The following is a 25,382-nucleotide window of genomic DNA, read 5'->3' as shown; positions in this document are numbered from 1 at the left end:
CAAACTTGAGAATGATGGTGTAAGCCCATTTTCTGTGCTATCTGGAAAATAAATATACTGTACTAATAGAAGTCTCTCCCAGTATATATTTTTTCCTTATCTTATGTTTACCCCTATGAAGGGTTGTACTTGCAGAACCATTCTGGTAGGAAAAAACAGTTGCATATAGACAAAACTCAAGGTGTAATGTTACCCCACTTTTTTAATTTTTAATTTTTTTTTTAAGACTATGTTTGAAGATGTTAGTGGATTTGGAGCATGGCATAGGCGCTGGTGTGTGCTGTCTGGAAACTGTATATCTTACTGGACATACCCAGATGACGAAAAACGAAAGGTAATGGTGTTTTATAAAGCTCAAGTCTAAAGTTCTGTAGTACCTGACACAACTAGCTGTTCATTTTTAATTTTTAAGGCTTAAAACAGGTAAGTATATTCAAAGCATGAGATTCAAGCTCATAAAGTTCCCTTGGGGAATGGAGGGGACTTGTCTTCATAAATCTGACCTAAGTTGGGGCAAACTTAGAAACTGACCACTTTATCTGGTGGGAAAGGTGAAAAGTGGAGGAAGATCCATATTTAATTTCCCCTTTAGTCTTAAGGCTTTCAATTGTGCTTGTCAGATGACTAATTATTTAATTGAAATTGATCAGACTTGTACAGCCTAATAAGCAGACTGTATCTAGTTGCCTTAAGTTTTAGACAAAATAGTGACTTTAACACTTAATATGGTAAAGAATTAGTGGGCAATCCTTCTATATTGCAGAAGCATAGCTGTAATTATGGACCATCTTATTTGCAGACATTGTTTTCTTGCAGCTCTGCATTATAGCCGAAACTGGTGATTTTTAAATGGTTCTCATGGAAACCTAAGTTATTGTCTGGCTAATGAGACAAATCAGATGTTCATCTGTCATTGAGGTGAATCTTCTTGTCTCCTTAGCCTGTTCTTGCGCTGTGTACTGAAATATTTCCAGGTCCTTTTAAACCCTTTCAAGAGGGTTTTTCTGACTCACTTAAGCAATTTACCATTAAGCAATTTACCATTAAACACTTGCTTGTTTGTTGGCAGAATGCTTTCTTTTCCAAACTCTGTGGCAAACTCTGGTCCTTTTGGGTCTTCTATGCCAATCCAGATGCCTGGGTTCAGTTTCTTCCCTGCTAACAGAGGAAGACCATATGCTGATAGTTGACATTGCCAAAATATATCAATGTACTTTCTTTCCCTGCCAGGAGAGAGGGAGAAATCTCTGCTTACTCTAATAGAAGATAGGCAAAAAAAATTGACTTAAGCAAGAAAAAGGTTCCTATTCTGCTTTTGTCTGCAAGAAAGCAGCTTTGGTTTGTTTTCCAGATTCTGTTCTTAAAAATCTTCTAGACTTGTTTCATTATCATGCTGAGAAAGGGTCAGCTATATTCTTTTGATATACTGTCATCTACAGAAATATTAACTCTATCCATAAATGCCTCCCCTTACGCCCACTATATCTGTTCTACCATGCACAGATAGATGTAGATCAGAAATACCAGTATTGGGCAATGATTGCTTTAAATTGTGGAATTTTTTTTAAATAAATTTCCCATGGCTGTACATAAATCACCAACATGCAACCTGTTTTCTTAATGTTCCTTGAAATGGAGCTGTGTTTCTTTTTCCTGTAACTTAGGTTATTTTAACTATCTATGGAATAGTATAGTGAACATGCCCAATAAATAGCAAACACTTCTCCAAGCCAAGAGCATCTTGTGATGTTTCCCTGATGAGGTATTCTGTAGGTGTGAAGAATTGGAGCCAAGGTCTGTAACTAACTTTAGGCATATAGCTGAGCCTCTCTCTATAGTCAGCAGAAAGAGGTAACTGCCTTGAATTTGAAATGCTTTTTGAAGGGGTCTGGCTGTTGACTGCAGAGGGAGCTAAAGCAGCTGGACATGGTACTTAGGTGCCTTAGTTGCATGTTTGAAGATGAATCCATATGCTTATAGGCTTTGACAAGAATAATGCAAGCATCCCTGAAGTGCTTGTTTTCTGTAGGCTTTACTTTATCAGTTTGGATTCTATTATGAAGTTCTCCTGAATTTGAGAGTTAAAAAGCTCCTTTTTTTTTTTAAGGAAAAAAGAAAAAGGGAGCTATATCTTTCTAGAGCCTAAGCCTTTGGTACAGGATAGACTTGTTAGCTGTGTTTTATGTGGCTGAGCCAGGGCATGTTCCATTGTCTATATTATCTTGCTTCAGCTATGGCTGTCAAGCGCAAAAAGTGGAATCCCTATTTTTGTATGGAGTAATTGATTTGGGGGTGGGGTGTCACTTAATCGAAAAAATTGTTAAAGGATATGTTTTTCAGAATTTCTCTTGATTGCAGTATTCTTGACTGATGAACTAACTTCACTTTCAGCATCCTTTGGGCCGGATAAACTTGGCTAACTGCACCAATCATCAGATTGAACCTGCCAACAGGGAGTTCTGTGCCCGTCCCAACACTTTTGAACTAATAACTGTCCGTCCTCAGAGGGAAGATGACAGAGAGACTCTTGTCAGCCAATGCAGAGACACACTCTGTGTTACAAAGTGAGTAGGTAAAATCGTGAAGGTTGTGGGAGGTTATAGGATGTGTGTGGGAGGGGTGTTTTGCCTCAAATGATAGTTTTAATAACATAGGAGCTTTACAACTTTGACATGCTAATGCAAAACTCTTTAAATGCTAAGACTTTGGGATGACACTTGAACTGTTTGGTTCGCTTTTAATCCTTGTTTATCCTGCTGTCCAATTTCAGTCTTCTGAGGACAAAGAACTCAACTTTTCCAGAAGTGGGAATGCCACGTAGCTTGGTAGCAGGATTGTGGAATACTTGACTTCATTTTTTTTCCCCTGCTATTTGGGCTTCCATGGATGATCAGCTTGACATTTTTAGAATAACTAAGTAGAGGCAGAGAAAGACATATCTAATCCATTGGGTTCTTTCCCTTTTAGGAACTGGCTGTCTGCTGATACTAAAGAAGAGCGTAACCTTTGGATGCAAAAGCTCAACCAAGTCCTTGTTGACCTTCGCATGTGGCAGCCTGATGCCTGCTACAAACCTATTGGAAAGCTTTAAACTCTGGAAGGGAAATATGAAGAAAATACGTATGCAAAAACCTGCATGAACTACACAAAAAAAAAAAAAAGAAAAAAAAAAACCCAAACCCAGAGGTATTTTAAATTAAAATGTGGGAAGTCCTCTGGGACACTTATGCTTTAAATTTGAGAGAGTATGTAACATGATACAGGACTATATTATGCAGTATTTTTATTTCACTTTAAGAATTTTAAAACTTTTTTGCTTCCTAGCTTTTGAGTATGGTAGGAAGCAATTAGCTGTTTCTAAATGTGCTAAATATTTATGTAACTCCTTTTTTGGAAGTCTCTTTTAGCTAAATACATTCTCTTCTTTAAACAACTAAATTATTGCAGGAAATCACACTTCAGGGCAGGAAGTGGGGGGCAAGCTAGTGAAAAAACAAGCTTACTAGATAACTCAGCTCCCTGAAAGAAACAATAGCTCAGAGTTCTCTAACAAGGATGGTGCTGAAACACAAGATTTAATATTGGAGGGTTTGTCAGAGTTTTTTGTAATGATCAGGCATAGAAGTTACTGGTAAATTTTATTCTACAACATGCAATATGGGTATTTCTTGCTTGCACAGTGTCCTTGTGGTCAGAACAAAAGGCATGCACAATATATGCATACTTTCTTTTGCAATTTCTCATACAAACTGGTAAGAATAAGTGCATGGCATGTATCCTATGTGGCTTACAGGTGTGGAATTATGTATGCAGTATATTGCACTTTGATAGAAATGAAAGGTCTTGAATATTTTTTAGGACTGCTACATTAAAGAAAAAAAAAAGAAAAAATTAGTTTTAGGATTGTATACATTAGTATTTCCTGGGACTCATGGTTTGTACAAGCTAGAATCCTCTTCCATTTGAGAACTGGGAATAGGTTGTAAGAGTACTTGCTGTTTTTTTTTTAATAAGATGTTACAAAGCTGCTACGTACCAACTAATACTCCGCTGGCCGAAGGTATGGGTCTTCCTCCCCCTCGTAGACGTGTCCATAAATGCAGATACAAGCATTACTTCAGACCCATCATTAAAATGGCAAAACTATTCAGTTAAAACTGGCAATTTTCACAGCTTTTCACTGGGCTTAGCGAATTGTGAATGCAATAGTGGAATACTTAAAATTGCTATTGCTATTATATATTCACACTTGAAACACTAAATTCTGTTAGCTTATACTGTTTTCATCCTGCTGCTGTTGTACTTTTGCCTTTAAATCTAGTTTTCTTTTTCTGATATCTTGAAATATTTCCAAACTATGTATTGAGATTTATTTTATTCATTTAAAATAAAGAATAAAATACCTTAGGGTTTTTTTCATAATGTCATCTATGCATTCGAGGTACTAGTTTGTAGACTGAAGAAGAAAAGCTGGACTCCACACCATGTTTAAGAAAGGATTCTATTCAGTATGTGTATCCCAAAATACCACTTGATTTGAGAAGATAATGTGATGCCTCAGGGGTAGCTAGCACCAAATTTTGTAGTGGGAGGCCAGATTGTCCGTGGGCAGTTATCATGAACTGGTTGGGACGTATATGAATGTAGAGGCTGCTAGAGACCAGCAGCTCATCAGGTATGGAGAGGAGCAGACGGTTCTTTTCTCTTGTGATGGAGACACGGCAGCAAAGTAGCAGTGCAACATGGACAGTGGAAGAGCAAATGTCATCTGTGGATCCACGGTAGGCTGTCTACTTAAAATTCCAAGTGGAGGTTAATAAGAATCATTGAATATAAAATTATGAAATGAGTCCATAGAAAGGTGTTAAGAATGGAACTAGATTTATCTAAGGGAATGACCTATTTTTATTTAGGCTAATTGGGCTATTATCCATTGTAGAAACTACTCTGTGTTTGTTCATTGCCCAAGATGAAAAATTATCCTCATCAAGGAAAGGTATAAAGTATAACAGGTGATGTAAGTCAGAACAGCTGACCTGGGTGGTGAGTTCTAGGCACAAGCTGTCAGTGGTGATGACACGTGGCAGAAGCATGTGATGCTAGCTTAGCAGCAAGCCTGCATTTACAGCTTGACCCACTTGCACTGCTGTGTACCTCCTCCCCTCCCGCATTCCCCCTGCTCTTTTAAGGGTGAGCTGTGGAAAATTTTTTGAAAACGTTAGCAAACATATTTTTTCATGTTTGTAGTGGATCCTTTTGGAAGAGGCCAGAGTGTGAATTAATCTATAGCTACCTGAAGCTGTTTGTTCTATACCTCAAAAATAGTTTCTACTGTCTGACTTTAAACAAGCTTTAAGTTTTGTAAAAACAGTTTATGAACAGGATAACATCAAAAAAAAAAACCCTTCCCATTTGCACTGCATTGGAACTAGCCAGTGACATAATCCCCGCCTCCGTGTTCACATGCTCTAACTCTCCCCACAAAAAAAGACCTTGACGGACCATTCCTTCTAGAAATCTGTGCTGCTATAAAGTTTGATTTTCATGGAACTATACTTAGCCTTCCAAGAGAAACCTTCCTCCCCGTTTATTTCTCTCTTCCCCATGCATATTTTACCTTCACCTAATCTCAGCACCAGCAGACAGACTATAATGGAATAGACTAGGATTCATAGTTCGTTAAGTAAGCTTTTTCAGAAGCATTTGTTTAAATATAGGACACTTATTTTTAGAATGGTACTGGTAAGTGATTGATGGTTGGGGGTGCAGATCTTCAGCTGGTTTTTGCATTCTTGGAAATAATGGAGACACATAGTGGTTGTGAAAGCTGACAGCTTAATAGGCCCAAAATTCATCTTTATTTGCAAATAGTTACTGTATTAGTTACAAATCAAGTTTCTGCGTACGGCCTAATGCTGAGCTGCAGAGCTCGCCTCTGAGGCGTGAGGACGTAGGGTTTGGTTAGTGCTCCTTCAGCCCAGTTCATGAAGTCCCTTGGAGACCCCTGATCAAGCATGGAGCGATTATACTGGGCAAATCTGAGAGCTTTGCTTTGGGATTCAGCTCTGGGGGTTTCAGGTCATCTTTGAGAAGATGCTGCTCTAATTTTATGAGAAAGCTTTTTTCCCATTGTTCAGAAATTCAAGATGTTCACTAATAAGGAAGTCTATAAATGGAAAATGCTTTGCTCTGGGCAATGAAGCTTATTTTAGCTGAGGAAATTTCAGTTTTATTAGCTTGTAAAACTCCTAATTGGTGTTATTAAATCCCAACCTCAAATGAAATACAATAATTTGCAATGAGATTGCCTGAAAATTTGGCTTCTAAACACATACTGTTCCCTTTCCCCTTTTAATTGCTACATTTCTGTATTTTGGTGTAGAGGAAATTATTTGATATTCTGTAATTATTGTCTATGCTGTACTTGGTCTATAGTAAAGCCATGTGGATGCACTTGTTTCTGTCCTTGTGTTGTTTTTAATGAAAGACAGGAAAACTTAAAAGGTAATAAAAAAATAGAAGGTGTTCTACCTGGCCAGTGTGCATCGAATGTTGTGCTGTATGGTGGAGGGAATTTGTACAGGAAGCAGGTAGATTTCCTTTTCCTTCTAATGCTAAATAGTCTTCCTCCGGCATGCCTCTGTGGAGTTGAAACTGTTTCTTGGGAGACTGGATATTTTGGTAACATCTAAATGTCTTGAATGAATTGGGGCCTTATTAGTAAGTGTCATTCAATTAAGGAATGTATTCTCTTTTGGTTTCCTAAAGTAGGCGACTTGAATATTTCCTTAAATGTTAGCAGTTGTCCCAAAGGAACTTCTGTCTTAATAAAAGATGTGGCATTGGCTGTACTTTAAAAAAAAAAGGAAGAGGATCTAGGATAGCAATAATACATGCTTCAATCGAAATAGCATTAGCAAGTCATCCTCTGCCTATTCAAAATACTGAGCAGATGCATCTCCTACAGCCATGGCCACTGTGCAAAGGTCCATACAAGTCCAGGCCATCTCCTTTAGTTTGGACCGCAGCCCAAGAGCTGGCTCATGGGTGACGCAGCATCGTGCAGGGGACGTGTTCAGAACAAAAAGCAGAGCAAGTCTACCTGCTTTAGCTAATTTGGATGGGCTTTAGTCATGCCATGTTAACACTTTCTATTTACCTGATTTTTTTCATGTATAATTAGTGACATTTTTGCTGCCTGATCCCTTCACCACCAGCAGGGCTGTGAGTAGGGTAGAGCTGTCCCTAATTTTTTATACTTATATACGCATTTGTTTGTTTATTTTGCAAAGAGTATCAGATAAGCTGGTGGAAAAAACTACTATTAATTCTCAACCTTCAATTCTGCATATGAAATAAAGCAGGTAAAGGCTGCCCAGTATCTTCAGTGATTCCCTGGGTCATGCCTGTAAAAGGTACAGGACTGGGTATGTCATAATTGTTAGGAAGCAAAAGAGCAAAGATGTATTAAAGCTTGAAAAAGCAACCTGTTTTAAATACATGAAGGGTTGTCAAGTTATACCTTGTTAATGGGGGGGAAGCAAACCTGTGCTCACTCAGCTTGCACTAACGCTGCCAGGCAAATCAAAATTCTAGTGCCTTGTTATTCCTGGCACATTTTAATAAGCAAATAGCAGCTAAATAATGTATTGACAGTCAGGGCAATTACATACGCACAATTTACAGCAACATAATGAGTTTGGGGGTGTGTTGTCGTCCGTCGTCGTCCCCTGTCCCCCCCCACCCCTTTTTGGGATCAGATTAATTATTGAAACAGTACAAATGGAAAGCCTAGAAGTAATGTTCTGCAGGGGGGAAAATATGAGGTAGGGCTAGGAGTTTGCTTATATATCGAAAAAAATGTATGGATTTGCAAACTAGTATAATAAATGGTCTAGCTGGCAGGTATCCTTTGATTTTAGTTTTTGTAGCTCCACAGAAAAAGCATAGCCTACTGGTGCAGGTGAGATACAAGACTGAAAAGAAGGCTGTTATGTTATGTCCACTGTTACTGGCTCTGATAACTTGCCCTCCCCTTTTTTTGTGCGTGTCTTTAATCATCTTGTTTTGTGGAATGCACTGGGAAGCATCACCGTAAACCATGTCAGGGCTCCGGCAGTTTGGAAGTCAGTGTCCACCTTGATCCTTGAATATAGCTTCAATCTGGTCGTTGAATGGATTCTCCTTTCCAAGCACTTGAGGCCACTCATGTAGCGCCTTCTGCCAGGTAATGCTTGTTCCAAGGGCTGCAGCAATCTGCAAACAGCACAAATACTATCAATTTCTTGTGCCTCTATAATGTAGCCATTTCATGCCAGCACTTAGGAGACCCCACCATAAAGAAGAACCCCCTGCATAGCCACGTGGTGGGCTGTAACCTCTAACCAAAGAAAATACCCCAGGTGCCTGAATGGGGAAAAAAATCCTTCTGAACAGTAAAAGTAAGGTGAGGACTATATATCTGCATCTCCCTGACCAGTCACTTGGTCTAATGATAGTCTCCAACCACTTGCTGATGCCTATGTTGTCTGGTCTATAAACTTCTATTCAAAAGTCCTAGAGTCTGATTTCCACCCCCCCAAAAAAGAAATTTTTTTTTTGGAAAGTATTTCAAAAGCACTGCTTGGATATAATGCATAAAACTCTTGCAAGTCCAAAGGAATTCATGCTCCTAAATGCCTCCGGTACTTCTAATAAATATTCTCTCTGCTGTCCTATGAGGAAACCACAGGTGTTGAGGAAAAAGAGGCCCAATTATATCTAGGTTCAAAACTACCCAGCTCTGATGTTCTAAGTTCATGCCTGCTGCTGGTTGTCTTCAGAGCTTTTTTCCATGAGACCTGCAGAACTGGTAAAATAGCTTTTCTCCTTGCTATCAGAATCACTCTAGCTTTCATAGAGTTTTTGCCCTAGAAGTTATGCACCAAAGAGAAATTGTATCTGCCATATTGCCAGGGTGAAAAACGTTGGGGTAGGAGAAAAGGGAAGGGAGAACAGCCTGATTCTCCTTTAACCAAATTTTCACACCCTGCTAATGTATTTTTGTTTTAATTTCTGACCCACAATTATATTCTGCTTATATGGTAACTTTACTTTCAATCCTAAAACTCACTCTGACATGGATTTTAATTTTGAGGCTTAAATAGGGCTAACGAAGCCTCTTTATTAAGGTCCAAGATGGGTTTCTGGAATCAAACTATTTGAATACTGATGTTTCAGAGTTTGGGAACAGACTGGAGCCTTTGGAGAATTTTTATGCACTTCTTAAATCCTGTGCTTTTTGAAAGAAGCTGTAATGATGGGTCAGGAGACAAAAACTTTCTTTTATTCAGAGCTGATGTACAAAGAGACACTTTTGCGGGGTGAAAGCTCTTAGACTCTGGTCACTCAAGGTCTCATTAAGCTAATGGAAGAATTGGGGCAGGGGAGAGGAATGGGGAGATTGTGCAATAGGGTGATTTCTCTTGGTCAAAATTTCTAATGTGACTGAACATGGTTATTCTGGGACACCCTATGGCTGCCGGAGGGCTGAGACCTGTCTCTGTCAGTGGTCCACTCTGGCATGGTAGTCTGCAAATCTTCTTCACAAGCCCCTAAGCCTTCCATACGTTTTTTTTTACCAGGGTTGGTTGGTTTAAAAAACCTTACTGTCTTTGCATAGTGCACTCTGCAAAAGTACCACCAGAGGTATGCTCTACAGTGTTCAGACTACTGTTGACTGCTATTTAAGACATATATGCTTAGACTGCCCTAAATTACGTAGGTCCTGCTGAGACATCATTTCATGTGGTCCTGATGGTTTCAGTATTTTACTCTGGAGGAGTAGTGTGGCATAGAGAGGGTTCATGACTCTAGGAATCACTTTTCTTGCAAGCCTTTTTTAAATTCCAAAGCCCTTGTGCTTTGAGACCAGCTATAATTCTTACGTTTTTTTTACAATTCATTTTTTGCAAGAATGACAGCTTCTAAGCAATTTTTTTAAAGGAAATATTATCCATTCCTCGTAGAGCCCTGAGTGACCGTGACTGGGAGGTAGCTGTATTTTTTCAGCAGCTTCTGGCTATCTGTCTCCTCCTTCTGCACCAAACTGGCAATGGACATGCCTCTCAGCAAAGTGTAAATGCCCAATAATCTGATATGTGTCACCAGGTTTTTCTCTTTTTTTCTGGCTGGAATGTGTTTTTCTGTGTCTTAAGGAAAGAGAAAAGGGAGAAGCTCATCACACTTAAGCTGTGCTTTCCTGCCTGTACGTAATTATTAAGAATCTTCCACGCGTCTCAGGTTCTAGTTTGTGACACTCGGGGCTTTCATGTTCTCCCTGGTAACTTCATAAAAGCAAGAAACAAAGCTGTTTATGCAGGATCTTGGTGAAATGCATGGCCCTGTCTTCCAAACAAAGCAATCGGCTGTTCTAGAGAGAAGGAATGTCCTTGAAGCCATCTGGCACTCAGAATGGTCTGCAGTGAGATTTCATAGGAAGGGAGAGATGCTGAAAAAAAGTCCCTGGGCTTCCACTATAGTCAATGGGAAGAGAAAGTCAGATTTTTTCCAAGGACAGCTGAGCCAGACTTTGGGGTACAGTGTCTCAGAGACAGCTTTAGAGGGAACTTAGGAGGGCTGAGTGATGCATTTTGCTTTTAGGCATCAAAAGTAAATGGTGTGAATTTCCTCAACTTACAGCCTGAGCTGGGTGTCTTGGAAAATAAACCTCATAGAGCCCAATTTTATCTTTGAGACTTAAGAGGACTACAGTTATGCCAAGAATGAGTGTCTTGTTTGCAGCCTTCTGTTTTGCAACAGGTAAACATGCAGGAAAAAACCCTTCCTCCCCAAGAAATTTGCAGTAAGGGAATGTAGTTCTGGGCCTGGCTAAACAAATGAGCACTTGGTGTTTATTCCTTCTTTCAAGGGTTTTTAAATATAAAATACTGCCAGGAGCGGGGACTATGGGGGATAGTTTTTCCTACATGAGTGTCCTACCCTAGCCTTTTTCTAATGCATGAAAAAACAGAATAGCTCTAATGGGACAAAGGGTGTGTTGCCTTTTTCCTTATTTTCTTTTCCTTCTCCTTGCAATGGTAAGTATGCAACTCTCAGTTAGGGAGGTTCAGTTCCCTTCCACATCCCTCCTGCGTGGCTGGACAGCTGGACTATTGGATATACATGCTGACACCTGCTTCTGCCATGTTTATACATGAGCCAGCAGTGTGCCCAGATGGCTGAGAAGGCCAACAGCTTCCTGGTTTGTATCAGGAATAGTGTGGCCAGCAGGAGCAGGGAGGTGATTGTTCCCCTGTACTCAGCGCTGGTGAGGCTGCACCTGGAATAGTGTGTCCAGTTTTGGGCCCCTCAATACAAGAAAGACATTGAGGTGCTGGAGCGTGTTCAGAGAAGGCCAACAAGGCTGGGGAAGGGTCTGGAGCACAGGCCTTATGAGGAGCGGCTGAGGGAACTGGGGTTGTTTAGCCTGGAGAAGAGGAGGCTGAGGGGAGACCTTATCGCTCTCTACAACTACCTGAAAGGAGGTTATAGTGAGGTGGGTGTTGGTCTCTTCTCCCAAGTAGTTAGTGATAGGATGAGAGGAAATGGGCTTAAGCTGCGCCAGGGGAGGTTTAGATTGGATATTAGGAGAAATTTCTTTACTGAAAGAGCGGTCAAGCATTGGAACAGGCTGCCCAGAGAGGTGGTGGAGTCACCATCCCTGGAGGTGTTCAAAAAGGTTGTAGATGTGGCACTTTGCGACATGGTTTAGTGGGCATGGTGGTGTTGGGTTGACAGTTGGACTGATGATCTTAGGCCTCCTTTCCAACCTTAATGATTCTATTCTAGTTTTACTTTCATTAAAAAATAATCCAGCCACCAAGCCAGGAAACATGAAATTAATTATTACTCGACCCTTAACTGGTTTAGTGGTGGACTTGGTAGTGTTAGGTTAATGGTTGGCCTTGATGATCTTAAAGGTCTTTTCCAACCTAAATGATTCTATGATTCTATACTAGCAGATTATGTTTTTTAATTAAAGAGACAGCAGATAAACACAAGTGAAATCTAGGGGCTGGCATCAGACACCAGCTTATCCTGCCTACTGCTGTACCATAATGACTAGGGATCATGGTACCCTTCCAGCTCACCCCTGGCAGAGAGGGGCACTGTGGTTCTTGTATCCCAAATTCCAAAGTTTCTCTGCATCTGAAGGCAGGAGGTAAAATGTTTATGCTGCTCAATTAAAAAAAACTGTGAATATTTGTCAAGTGCTTTAAGATCTTCAGAAAGAAAGCTCAGTAGAAATGCTCAGAATAGGTCTTATCCATCGTGTTTAATAGTCAAGCTGTGTGTGAGGCGTGGGGAAGAGCTGCAGAGAGTGAAGAACCCCCATTCACTTGACGAGCTGCACGGCATCAATCCTCTCCTGCTAGGCAGCTTTATGTGGTGTGAAAGCCACACTTGGCCAGAGGCATTCACATCAGGATAAAGTAAAACTTTAAATAAAACTAGTATGAGGAGGGAGTGAACTGTTTATCATCTCTCTCAAGCGTCCTCTTAAACATCATTCTCTGCTTACACTTCCCCTTCTTTTTATTAAGAGAGCCACTCTTTCGGAGCAGAGTTCTACATCTCAGTCCAAATAGCAGTGTGTTGATAACAGGCTTCCGTGTACTAGCAGGAAAAGAGAAATGGATTTAAAGCAGTGGATGTTTGGATAAGGCTAATTAATAAATCCTAGAAGGGCAGTAACTCACTGAAAGTGAGGCATATCTACAGCTGGCACCTTGACTGTAAGGGAAAATGTACCTATAAAAGCATTAATGTCATTCTAACAGCAGGAGGAGGAGATCATAACCACTGCAGGATGCCAGGTCCAGAGGGAGTGAAACATGGCAGTGCTTGGCCAGATCCTGCAGCTTGGCACTCCAGGGGCTGAGTGTAGGTTTGCTAGCTGCCCTTCAATGCCCTTTCATAATTTTCTTTTGGCTTAGGCAGGATCCCTTTAAGATATATACTTGCTGCCTTCAACTCTGTGCTACCTTCCAGCTGCTGGTGGGATATGGGATGTGGGCAAGAGCCTGGACGAAAAGCTGTGATCTGGCAAGCTTGACCCCCTCAGTGACCTGCTGCTGGGGGTTATAAGAAGCCTCAGGCCAGCTTCAGGGTAAGGCATAAAAATAATGCAAAGACCTTTTCTTCTTCACTCCAGACTCTTTGTATTGCACAGTGTCCCCAGATGGCAGGGTTGGGAATGGGGTTCATTTCATCACTATTTTCACTCTCATTTCATTTGCCAAGTTTTCTCTAATTGCTTCCCTGCAAAAGGCCTGCAGTGAAAAATCCAGAAACACTTTCTCCATGTCCCCAGGCTGAGAGCTCATACTTTCATGCAGCTATCTCCTGGTACTGCTTGGTAGCCAGGCAGGAATTTCTGCTATGAAGGAGTCCCTCTTTGAACAGGAGGCTGTTTTGACTTGGCAAGGCTAAGCAAGCCACCGTATTGCTCCAGCTGACCGGCATGGCTGTAAAAGATAACAACTAAAACATGTATTTTGCCTTTGGACTTCCCCCTGCAGGTCTCCCCTGGCTGAACGCACAGCACAGTCAACAGGGAAGCTGTGGAAATGTTGGAATCCATCAGTGCTTGCAACGCACTCCCATTGAAGTGCTTCTCCACAGCCTGCTCTTACCCAGCGTGCAAGATGGCATCGCATCGGGTTATTTGGTGACGGGGGTATGGGAGTGAATATATGCGGGGTGTTAGCTCACATCATAAAACTGGTCCACAAATTCACCCTGTGCTTTTGAGCAGGGGTGGCTGCCAAACGGCACTGCTGGTGACTGGGCAGCGCAGCGGGGTTTGCTTCTATGGCTCAGTCATGCCTGTGTGGAAGAGAGCATGCAGCCAGAAGCATGGAGGAAGGCAGTGGTGCCCTAGTCAACAGCTTTCTCCAAACCGCTCTTGCCATGGCACAGAGCTAGTACCGTGCACCACAAAAACATCACCGAGGAACAGCAATCCTTCTACTCCCAGCTGCTGCCCAGACCTGTGCCTCTAGGCAGGGCAGGGATGTTGGGAGTGGAGCTGGATGGTTGGAGGGTTCTTTTCCTTCTTAGCAGCAGGCAGCAAGAAACTTCTAGACCCATTGCTAAGTATATGGGATGGAGAGCAGCCGCCGCTGCTGCTGCTGGGCAGAGCCCTCTGGCAGAGGAGGAAAAATGGGCTGTGCTGTTGCTGTCCCTCTTCATCTCGCCTGCCTCCCACAATTTGTCCCCTTGTAATTTAGCCCAGCCTAATTCTTGCTCCGGAGAGTCAAGATTGAAAAGCATGGGAAACAGGAATGGTCTTTGGTTTTGGGACCCCACCCCCTGCCCTGTGTTGACTTAGTGGCTGGGGCTGACCGTGGTGTGGCCGGCAGGAGAGCCCCAGCCAGGCTGTGCCCACCGCTGTGAGCCATTGCTGCCACAGGCTGCGTGCAGGATTTCAGCTCATGCAGTTTTTCTCAGAGCGGTATGGGGAAGACTGGCTGCTGCTTTGCTTCATATACGTGTTTGAAATCTGAAGCGTGTACAGAAAAGCAATTGGCTTTGTAGCTGATTGCTGAACATGCTCTCTCCAAGCATTTTAGAGAGTCAAAAAGTACTTTGAAAGTGAACGCAGTGGGAACCGGGCAACTTTGCACTCAGTGAAAACAAGCAAGAACTTAAGTGGAGCAGCTGCTTCTCCTTCCCTTTCAGTTATTTCTGACTGTAATCCTTCCCCTGTCACCTGTCCTTGGAGGCCAATCAGGTAGGAGAAGACTTCTTCATAACATGTAGATGCAGAGCATAAAGCAATTTAAATATATAGCCTCAAAAAGAAAGCTTTGTTCCTCTGAGGACCCCTGGCTTCAGAGGCTGAGGCTGCAGGGCTGGGGCAGGGACTGGGCTGGAGGGGGCCTCTCAGGTTTTCCCAGTGCTGCACCACTGCCCTTATCCTGCAAAACTCCCATGTGTGTTTGAGCAGGCAGGTAGCCAGCCTACATGGCAAGGGTCTGGTTTTGTGGTTTAAGACCTGTTTGGCCAGTGTGCTGGTCAATAAGAGAAAGAAAGCAGCAGAAGACCTTGCAGAAGTTAGAGCAGAGGGTAGGGTGGCTGAAACAGAGACATCTGCTCCGGGGCTAGAGCCATCATCTCTTTTAAAAGAGAAACCCCCCAAGCCCACATCCCCGCTGTGGTCCGACCGAGTGCCTCGGGCAGTGGTGGGCGCTGGCATCCCCCCTGCTCCCGCCCATCTCCCAGGGCTGGTATTTTACCTGGCTGGGGTGGAAGCCATCGACTGGTTCAATCAGCTGCCAGGGCTCGCCTCCCATCTTGTGCCACTCCTCGGCCGCTGTGAACAACATAAGCAGAGGGGTTATCACCGGTGAGCATGTAGGCACCCGCCTGGAGATGTACCCCCCCTCTTCCTCAAAGTGCCGCCGGTACTTTTAAGCACACAACGGCTCTGCGTGAAGATTATGATAATTCGTATAAAGTTGTCAGAGCCAATATTGTGTACAATCCCCTCTCCTTGGGGCAGTATTTAAGCCTTTATTTTTCTTTTCCTCTGCGCTATTTATGCAAGGAAGCCTTTTGAACATAAATGATCATAAAACAATTCACTTTCCCTCCCAACTAAGGTGGATGCTGTAGCAAGTAAGGCTGTAAATTATTTAATACTGATTTAATACTTTTGCATTTCCCATTTTAGTTGCATCTTCAGCAGTGCAAAAGAATAAAAGATAAAGAAAACAGTGCTCTTTAGAGAAAGAGATGGTAACACAATATTCACATGGGCTGATGTCTGCAGGAATAGCCTGTCATTTTCAGTTACTTCTCCTCTGAGCGGTCTTTTTCAACTCCAACAAAATAACCTTTTGAATTACATAAGCATGACATTCAATGCAAATGATGCTGTGCTGCAAGCCCCAGAGCCATTAGAGAAGTAACAAGCTTTCTCTCTTCAAAAGGGCTGTGGAGTGATCAAACCTGGGACTAGTGGATATGGCATTAACAGACTGTAAATTCAATAATTTCTTTTATAATGACAGATTAAGAATTCTTAATAGCATTATGCAAGCATCCTGTCAGGGGAAAAATGTTCTCCGTTCAAGCAAGCACCACAGTTTTGACCTAGCCTCACCGCTGTTTGTTGGACCCCGGCTATTGTGTCAAAAAGTGATGTCTGGGTCTCCAAACTAACCTTGAACTCACAGAAGGGCCATATTCCCGCTTTGACTATAGAAACCTACTTGAGGTGCTTTAGTCAACACCCAAAGTAACCTTTTTTCAAAACACAGGGCTTGGAGCTTTTCAAATTTGCAATACGTTTGGCACAATGCATATTCACCTTAGATTACACCACAAAGTGCACATTAGAAGCAGAGTGAGCTTGCCTAACCCCTTACATTTGATGTTATATATTGAATACGATGATGTGTATTGTGTTTTACTTTGTAGAGGGACAACTGTTCCACTGCCAGAAATAGCAGAGGAGTAAGTCAGATAAGTAAGGTTATATAAAGACAGGTGAATTTAGACCATTATACTTGACCTCCAAAAATCCTAGAGCAGTTGAAGAAATACCCACCAACTGACTATGTCCAGAGTTTGTCTTAAAAGTGCCTATTGCCTTGGCTAGACTAGACTAGAGCTTGCTCCCATCCACACCAAGAAAAAGCCAAAACAAGCAACCTCTACCCCCTTATTTATTGCACTGCTTCTTAAAGGAACCACTAAGTTCTTCAGCCAAAGGCAACATCTGAGCTTGAATGTCCATCTAAATCTAGAATAAATCCTAGTATTCTCAAATTTTACTCCAAGAAAACTGGGAACTGCTATGTATATATGTGCCCAGGCCAGCCTGAAATCAATGTACTCATCACAGTGTGCAACCACTGCTAAATATTTGATGTCTGGAGAGTTTAGGGGAGGATTTGCGCTTGCTTCAGAAAGAGACCAGGAAAGTAGGTCAGCAGCCTTAGCTGGCTTTTGAGCACATTCACAAACTGACAGCTTTCCTGACAGGAAGCACAAAACAGTGGCTCCAGGGCTGCAGAAAACTTTGCAAAGTGTCTTTCAGAGCTGATGTTTGTATGTGCATGTGTGATTTTGTTTACCTCATTTATTTAATGCATAATCAAGAACAGCAAATTATATTAAGATGTTTCTTTTCGTGAAAGCAAATAAATTACCTAAACTTAGTAATTTAACTTATTAAAGTAATTTGCCTACCCAGCAGGTAGTTTGTTCCAAATCCTAATGACTTGTTAAATATTAAGTAGCTGAGGCAAAAGCCGCAAAGAGACTTGGACATCCTAAGACTGTGCTACGGTGTCAAACTTGATAGTGGAGCCCACCTCTCTGAGATAAAGTTTTGGACACAAAGACTCCCTCCTCCATATGGTCGGCATGAGACCTAGAACCAGCTTCCTGAATTGGGCCATGCAGGATAAAATAAGTTTGTGAATTTTGATAGGATTTGGCTGCAAATGAGATTTTTGCAATAATCTTAGGTGCCTCGCCAGCTTCATGCTTCCAAGGACAGCCAGGCACTGATGGGGAGAGGTGTTAGAGATGTACACTTTGAAGTATTGCCAGGGTGCTTCTGTCCCTTCTTGCCTCTGGTTTTAGCTGTCTGCATGCTGGGATTTAAAATATTGTCCCCAGGCAAAATTTTTCAAGAAAGACCAGTATAGAACTACCTCTCTATGTGAATATAAAAACAAGGAAATGCAGATTGGGGGGGTGTGTTCCAATTATTATATACTATTTTTGGAATGTAAAAATTCACTCTATCGGGAAGGGCCCCCAGGTGGCCAGGGCTGCAGTTCCTGCCCCGTGAATGGAAGCTGAGGGACGGGGATGGCCCACCCTGAGAAAGAGCTTTTCGGAGGCGATGAGGACGGGGCCAGTCTCTTCACAGCAGTGCACAATGGGATGGGGAGAGACAACAGGCATAAGTTGAAACATTGGAGGCTCAGGCTGGATACAGAGAAAAAGCTGTTTTCCTACTTTCCCATCACTATCTAACTACTTGAATATGTTGCCCACCTCAATCTCTAACTCCATGCTGATTCTTTTTTTAAAAAGAAAGAGTGAGAGGGTTTCTCCTTGCAATGGAGCTGGGCTGAAGCTGGGTGATGCCTCAAGCTGGACCCACACACATCTCGCAAGGGGAGCAGAGCTGAGAGGGATCCAGGGACAGGCATCTGTCCCTAGCCCTATGAGGACACTCTCCACTCATGCTCACAGTAAGGAGGAAAGGTTTCTGGTTCTTTTTTTTTTTTTTTTTCTTCAAGTGTCAGTTGCGGAAGCAAGTTATTTAAGTAATGCTCTTACTTAATGTCACTTAAGATCACAGAAGGACGAGTTTTGTAAGCTCTTCAAGTCAAAAGTTACAGTAGTATGTAGGTGCTTAAGGAAGCATAGGAAACAAGCCAGTTCCTCCTGGGAGAGGAGCTTCTACTTTTGAAAACAGTGAGTTAATAGAGTGTGGCTGTGTTATTCAGGCAGGAAAACTGGCTGAGAAAAGTTCTCCTTCCTAAGGCACTGCTCATCCCAGAGGAGGCAATGTGAAGCCCAGTCAGTGATGTAGTACACTGCAGCTCATGAAGACCACCTTCACCATTGCAGATACGCCATCTCCAGCCTAGATGACCCCCTATAAAAGCAATGATCAAAAATAAACCCAAATCTTATGGGCCGAGATAGTTTTGAGATTTCTTTTTTTCTTCATCGGCCTGAGAATCTGCAGTGGACAAGCAGGAGGCATTTTTAGGAGAGGCTCGCCTGCTGTCCCTGTCGCCTTGCCACCAACACCCCCTGCCACCCAAGCGCAAAAGGCCTGTGTGCTGTGCACTGGGATTGTGGGTGCTGGCAGCTGGGAGCAGTGGGGAGGTTGTGACCCCCAGGCTGGTGATGGGGTCTCACCTCGGCAGAGATCCAAAGGTTACCCCAACCTGGGAAGCTGGGAGATGGCATTAAGGGTCCCCCCTTGGCCCCAGCCCTGCCAGCAGGGTCGCCTAGGCTGGCTGGCTATGCTGTCCTTCTCCCAGTACAGAGCTAAAATATGAGGAGCAAATTAGCAGCCCAGCACCTCACTAAATGCTTCATGAGAAAGACAGGAAAAAAGCAACTTACTTTGTCTCAGTGGAAAATCCATGTAGAAAATATCAAAGTTGGCAAATTTCTCAGATCTTGCTATTTCTTTCAGGACATTGGAAAGTTGTAGAGCTCTCTGCAAAAATCAAATGATTTAATGGTGGTTCATTGCTACTCATGCTGCTTTGCATGGATTCAGCTTTTGTCACTGATGTGCGGTCAGGAATTTGGAAGCTAATGTTGCTCTTTTAGCTGGGGGAAAGGAGGTGAAATGGGATTCTTCATTGTAATGTAGACTTGCATGAGCACCACCAGCCTTTGGGCTACCCAGCTCACCATGCAGTACGTCACTGCAGGTTGCACTGAGGCCTCAGCTGATGTAATAAGTTTAATGCAGCATACGGTTATTTCAATGGACGTCTCTTTTAGTAGTGTCTCTACGCCTATATAAATATTCTGAATTTCTCGGTTTCAGAGGCCTCTTGATGAGTGGCAGCCCAGTCATTTTCATTCCTCTTAAAGAAAACTGAAACTTTTCTAGAGGAAAAATGTTCTCCTTTCCCATTATCCTTCCTGCTGCTGTGTTGTGGGTGCTAATGCTTATCTATGCAGACCAAATTCTGCCCTTACTTTCAGCACAATAAATTACCTCCATTGAGCATCTACCTAACTGATATATCCCATGTGATTTCTACAGCCGTAACAGAGATCAGGATCTCCTAAATATTTAAATTGTGCAGTTTGGATAATAACATAGACAATTAGTTTCAGACAGGGGCTCAGAAAGAAGATTAATTCATACCCTGCAGACATATGAATCGTTCATGGACAGAAGTTACGTGTACTGTATGTTCTGTATTGTTGGTACGAATATATATGCTGCAATCCTGCAAAGATTTAGAAATGTGCTTAATTGCCGTCTCTGAAGTCAAGAGGGACAGGACATAAAATGAAACACATATGTAAGCCTTGGTGAAATTAAGGCCATATTTTTTGTTTAGTGAATGCAAACATTAATATAACTATACACAGAGATGACACCTTTGATGATATTTGGTTACTGGTTCTTTTACATGGCTGCAGGGGGGTGGTGGGATTAAAAATCAGCTGGTACTGTAAGGGAATAAGTGGCTGATATTATGTGATATTCACTTCTGCAGCCAGATCTTTAGGGTGAGTTTTAAGACATCTCTGTTCTGTCTGTTCCCATTCCTGCACTGAGCCTGGATGCTCCTTGGCCACACCATCTGGCGATTAAGTCTACAGAAATGTGTCTGAGGAAGATTAACACAAATCCCAAATGAAGACAGGGTAAGGCTCTTGCTCTCGGGGCCTGCTCCCGCTGCCAGAGAAATCTATGCAGTTGGCTTTTCATACTCACAGCTACTTGATTAACAAGCCTTTTTTTTTTTTTTCTTATCAGGTATGTTTTCTCCTTAAAGAACATGAACCTGAACAGTTTTGTCTCAGGGAGATCGCATCCCTTGAGAAAAAATTGGGGCAGCTGAGAAGTTGGAAAGGGAATAAATACATTTACGAATCCCTTAACTTAACCATGCTGTCTCCCAGAGTCTGAGAGGTGTCTGAAAGGATGGGTACAGATGTTAACGCATCTTCTCCCCCCGCCTCGGGAAGAAAAAAGTGTGCTGATGTCTTGCCTTTGAGATATCAGGCTTATCTCCTCAGACACAGGGACAAACTGGAAGAGCACCCGTGCAAGAGCACAGTCCCATTGCAGCCTCGTCGAGACTTACCTCCGAGGTCAAGTTCCTGAGGGTCTCGTTGGGAGTCATCCAGCCGCTGCAGGGGCTCACCTGGGCAGGCACAGGGAGCGGGGCTTTAGCAGCCGGCCAAGAGGAAAGGGGGGGCTCATAAGCTACAACCAGAGACCTTACCTGGAGGCAGTCAAGGAAAGAATAAATTTGGCTGTATGTGACGTCCCGGTTCAGCTGCCCTGCGAAGCACAGAGAAGGAAACCTCATGTGCCTGATGGCCAAATGTAACTTAATTTTGTAGGTCTGTGTGTTCCCATGCATTAGACTCCTCGATGGGGCACCCTGGAAGTCTCCCGCCCCCCCTGCCCCCAGGTCACCCTCCCGCCACCAGAGCCGGGATGCAACAGAGGTGGCACCGCCGCATCCTTCCCGCTAAGGCGCCTGTGTCCCCACAGCGTGCAGAGCTGCTTTTGCTTCTCCTGCGTCCCTCCCCGGCCTTTCACGGGCGATTTGTCTTGCATGCAGGGTTAGTCATCACAGCCTGTGCCAATCTCCCAGGTACGTGACTGATATTTTATCCATTAACGTGTCGCTCACCCTCCAAACAAATGCAGGGGTTGCAAAGCCAAAGGGAAGATTGGAGGTGACTATATACTCTGAGCTTCGCATTTACCTCGGAGAGGTTAGCCTTAAAAGGGAGGAACAATTTTGCTGTCACAGAGGGAAGTGGATATGCTTGTGTGGGTGAGCAAATTGAAGCACCAAGTCAAACACCCAGCTGACATTCCCGAAAATTCACTGCGCTATGCAATAGCCTGGCTTGCTGAGAAAATTACCCATTTTTCTCAACCATTTTGCTGCTTTGGTAGCTACCACCAAGATGGAAATTAAATGGCCACTCAGTTCTGTGAGTTTGTAGTGCACTGATCATCCCGTCAGGCTTCATTATTTTTGCAGTGCTGAAATATGAAATTTTTGTTCTTGTTTTGGGAACTGCAAAGTATGATCTCTCCCAAGTGAAATGGGCTCCTCAGCTTGCTTTGCAGCAGCTTCCTGATATAGATGTGATTCCTGCCTATCTCTCCTGCCATCACCCAGCAGCTGTATCAGCTGCCCGAGGAGCAAGGGATGGGGAGCTCAAAGATCCTAGTATCACTCCTGGGTATTGGGGATGTCCCAGACCCATGTAGCCTGAAAGCATTGGGCCCTGGGATGGGCTGTCAGAGGGACCAAGGATTCGGCAGAAAGCCAGACTGATGTCTGGTCACACCTGACTGGCAGCCAAGTGGGGAAACCTGCTCACAACCCGTCGGAGGATCTGCCAGAAGTGATCTCTTGCTACAAAATGTGTTGCTTAGGATTAAACGGGTCCCTCCAAGGCAATCAGCGCCTCTGAAAAATTTCCAACTGGTCCTATAGCTGATCACTCCTGATTTGGCTTGTGCCAAAAAATGCTATGTGTTGTCTCTGATAATTAGATATCATTTAGATAATTAGATATCAATTAGATATTAGATAATTAGTAGAGGAAGAGTCCCTGAGATAAACACATACTCAAGGGAAGAAATGTATTTATGTGACTAAAATATAATTACCACAGGCTCCCCCTGCCCTGAAAGGGACAAGATTTTTCTTTTATTTTTCTTTTTTTCTGCTTTCACTTGATAGTAGTATAGTGCTCATTAGAGAAAAACACAACAAGGTATCAGGAATGGAAATGGAGACTTCAGGCTTCCTGAGAAGAGGCAAGTACTTCTGAGGGGTAAAATAAGCTGTAGTAGATAATGCAGAAGCTGTGGGGCCACTGGCAGTGATTGGGGAACCTTGGGGAAACCAGAGTGTGCTGAAAGCTCTAGTACCCAGTGGTTGTCAAAATCATCTGAAGATGTAATCTACCATTTCAATGATGTGATTTAGCTTCTGTCTCTCTCTCTTTACTGATAAGAACTAAGATGACAACAACTTTCCACTTGTTCAGATGCAAGAAAGATTCCTTTACTCAAATAAAAAGAAGAATACGCTTTTGGTCTGAAGTTTGACAGAAGAATGGCCACGATGGTTCCTTGTACACACGTTTGACTAGAGAACAAGAGACTTACTTTAGCTGTTTTGCATGTCTTTGCTACCTGCGTAAAATATTTCACCTTCTTTATCCACTGCGGGGTGGTATGAATTTGTAGGGAAGGGGTTCTGCAACCAGCTTCTAAGCTTCCCCACCCCACAGTGTCCCATGTCCCTAGGGAAATGTTTCCACACTGACCCCAGAGGCATGGCCATCGGACTAACCAAGGACGTCACATGTCATTGCGTGTGAATGCAGCCCCCTGTGATGATGTTCCTCCTTGCTGCTTGGCACAGGATGAAGCCAAGGAGCAAGTGGTCTGTTGACAGTCAGATGTACGGTTTCATGCATGCTCTGAGATGACAGGTTCCCAAAGGCAGCCTCCAAATCTCTGAAAACACTGCCCCAAAGCACCTTATGGCAACTGCACTCTGAGGGAACACCCCAAAACATGCCTGCACATGGTGTGAGGTTTCAATCATCACACATGTAGGTAGGGTAGCAGGTGGCAGGCACCCAGCACTTGCAAAAAATTTATTTCCCTAATATCTAACCAGTCTTTCACAAACCCCTGACTTAATCTTCTGTCCTGGCCCACATCCAGTTTTATCAAGACATCCACCAGTTAGTGAATGGATTGTTCACCAAATGTCCAGCTCCACCTGTATTAACAAGCAGGATGAAGTGCAGGCTGGCTGGCCACAATTTTGGGCCAAGGCTGAGGCAGAACAGCTTGTTTCCATGTCCACAGCATGTATTGAGCCTGGTTTGGAGCTGAGAGGGTCTGTTTTTGGGGGGGGACCGGGCAGGTTAGGGGTCTGCCCTCTAGCTGCCCTGTCCTGCACTGGAAGCTGGCTCTCCTACTGCACAGCCAATATCTGTCTCATTTCTCAGATCTCCGCCACTCTATCAGATTTGCTTGAAATTCTCAATAGATTCATAAATTATTCAGGGAGAGAAGGCAACATGAGCAGGCAGATAACCAGGAGGACCCCACAACATCTCATATTTACCTAGAGGATGGTATCTGTCATGCAGGTTATCCCAGAGAAAGCGGCCATCTACCAAGCCTGTTAAAATCACATGGCTGCCGTTTGGAAGATGGGAGTCCAAGTACTGCAGAGCTTGCACCACATTGGAGAACATTTCTTTGGGTGTAGTCATGTAAGCCAGTGTGTCACGGTTCCTGCAGAAGAAGAAGATGCCAACAGGAATCTGTTGTAGTGTCAGGTAATACTGTGCCCCCAAAGATGCACCTGAAACAGTGGCATTTTCTTCTTTGCTGTTCTTCCACATTAAATTAGCTAAATAAAACTTTATAAAAATGATGCTATGTGTTTTAGTCTCTCATTGTTATCGCCAAAATCAGAAGTGATATAGAAACCTCCCCTGGTGTAACCCTTCTCCCCACTAAAAACAGACAGATGCATCCCTTTTTGTAGAGTGGCCTCCTGTTGTGGGTTAACCCCGGTGGGCAGCTAAGCATCACACAGCCTCCCCCCACCCCCAGTGAGGCAGGAGAAGATGAAAGGAAGAGTAAAAGCAAGAAAACTTGGGGGTCAAGTAAAAAAAAAAGGGTAAGAAAAAAAAAGTTATTGGTCAATAAGTGAAGGAGAAGTAGAAATGAGAAAGCAAGCAAAAGCAGTGACTCATCACCTCCCATAGGGAGACCAATGCCCAGCCAGTTCCTGAGCAAAAGATGGCTACCCCCCTCCTAAAATCCCTCCCTCTCCCTTTTTATTGCTGAGCATGATATTATATGGCAGGGAGTATCTCTTTGGTCAGTTTGGGTCATCTGTCTGGTTGTGTCCCCTCCCAACCTCTTGTGCACCCCCAAGCTATTCACTGGGGTGGCAGAAGAGAAGGCCCCAACGCTGTGCAAACACTACTAAGCCACAGCTGAAAAAGTGTGTTATCAGCACTATTTTGGTCAAAAATCTAAACCACAACACCACAGGAGCTGCTATGAAGAAAATTAACTCTATCCTAGCCAGGCCCAGCACACCTCCATAAAGAAAAAAGCCTTAGCTCTCCTGCTGGTTTTGTTCTATGGAAATGCAAATGAGTTAGGCTTTATTTACAGTGCAGAGAGGTGAATCAGAGCCATGAAGCAGACAATGACCGCATTCGTTTCCCATAGTGTTAAAAATCCATGTAAAACTACGCCTGTAACCCTGGTGCCTCATTCTTTGTAGCTGTTGCAGAACGTCTTAATCCACTTCATATAAACCCAGGAACTTGCCTAGCTGTGGTCCTTAAAAGTCCGTGCTGCTTTTGGTGACTGCAAAGACACTGCCCTTGGTGTACTTACCAACCTCCAGTCTGTGACTGACATTTGACTGATCTAATGTCCACCTCAAGTTTCAGCAGGAAAAGGATCCATTGCTCTAAGGGGATGTAGGGTGCTGCTGCACCTGGTTAAGAGCCTCTGTGGTTTGGCTCTGAACAGGGGGAAACGGTGCTGCCCCACACACACAGCTTCAGGGTGTGGGATG

The 25,382-nt window shown here is 43.3% G+C and overlaps 2 protein-coding genes across 2 annotated transcripts in view; one reads left to right on the top strand and one right to left on the bottom strand.

Moving 5' to 3' along the window:
- The window catches only part of ANLN (anillin, actin binding protein), a 28,973-nt gene extending 25,873 nt beyond the window's left edge, over positions 1 to 3,100 (top strand). The window contains exons 23-25 of the mRNA XM_075704907.1: positions 227 to 334; positions 2,392 to 2,564; positions 2,968 to 3,100. Coding sequence (XP_075561022.1) covers positions 227 to 334; positions 2,392 to 2,564; positions 2,968 to 3,091 — 405 coding nt within the window. The 3' untranslated portion in view covers positions 3,092 to 3,100. The remainder of the gene's footprint in view (positions 1 to 226; positions 335 to 2,391; positions 2,565 to 2,967) is intronic.
- Positions 3,101 to 8,127: 5,027 nt separating this feature from the next.
- The window catches only part of AOAH (acyloxyacyl hydrolase), an 84,501-nt gene continuing 67,246 nt past the window's right edge, over positions 8,128 to 25,382 (bottom strand). Inside the window, 6 exon segments of the mRNA XM_075705013.1 lie at positions 8,128 to 8,256; positions 15,282 to 15,358; positions 19,150 to 19,246; positions 20,865 to 20,924; positions 21,006 to 21,064; positions 23,901 to 24,073. Coding sequence (XP_075561128.1) covers positions 8,128 to 8,256; positions 15,282 to 15,358; positions 19,150 to 19,246; positions 20,865 to 20,924; positions 21,006 to 21,064; positions 23,901 to 24,073 — 595 coding nt within the window.

Source organism: Pelecanus crispus, chromosome 2, assembly GCF_030463565.1.
Source record: "Pelecanus crispus isolate bPelCri1 chromosome 2, bPelCri1.pri, whole genome shotgun sequence".
In the NCBI taxonomy this organism is placed as follows: Eukaryota; Metazoa; Chordata; class Aves; order Pelecaniformes; family Pelecanidae; genus Pelecanus; species Pelecanus crispus.
Note: the sequence above shows the minus strand (reverse complement) of the source record. Positions and strands in the feature narration are given on the sequence as shown.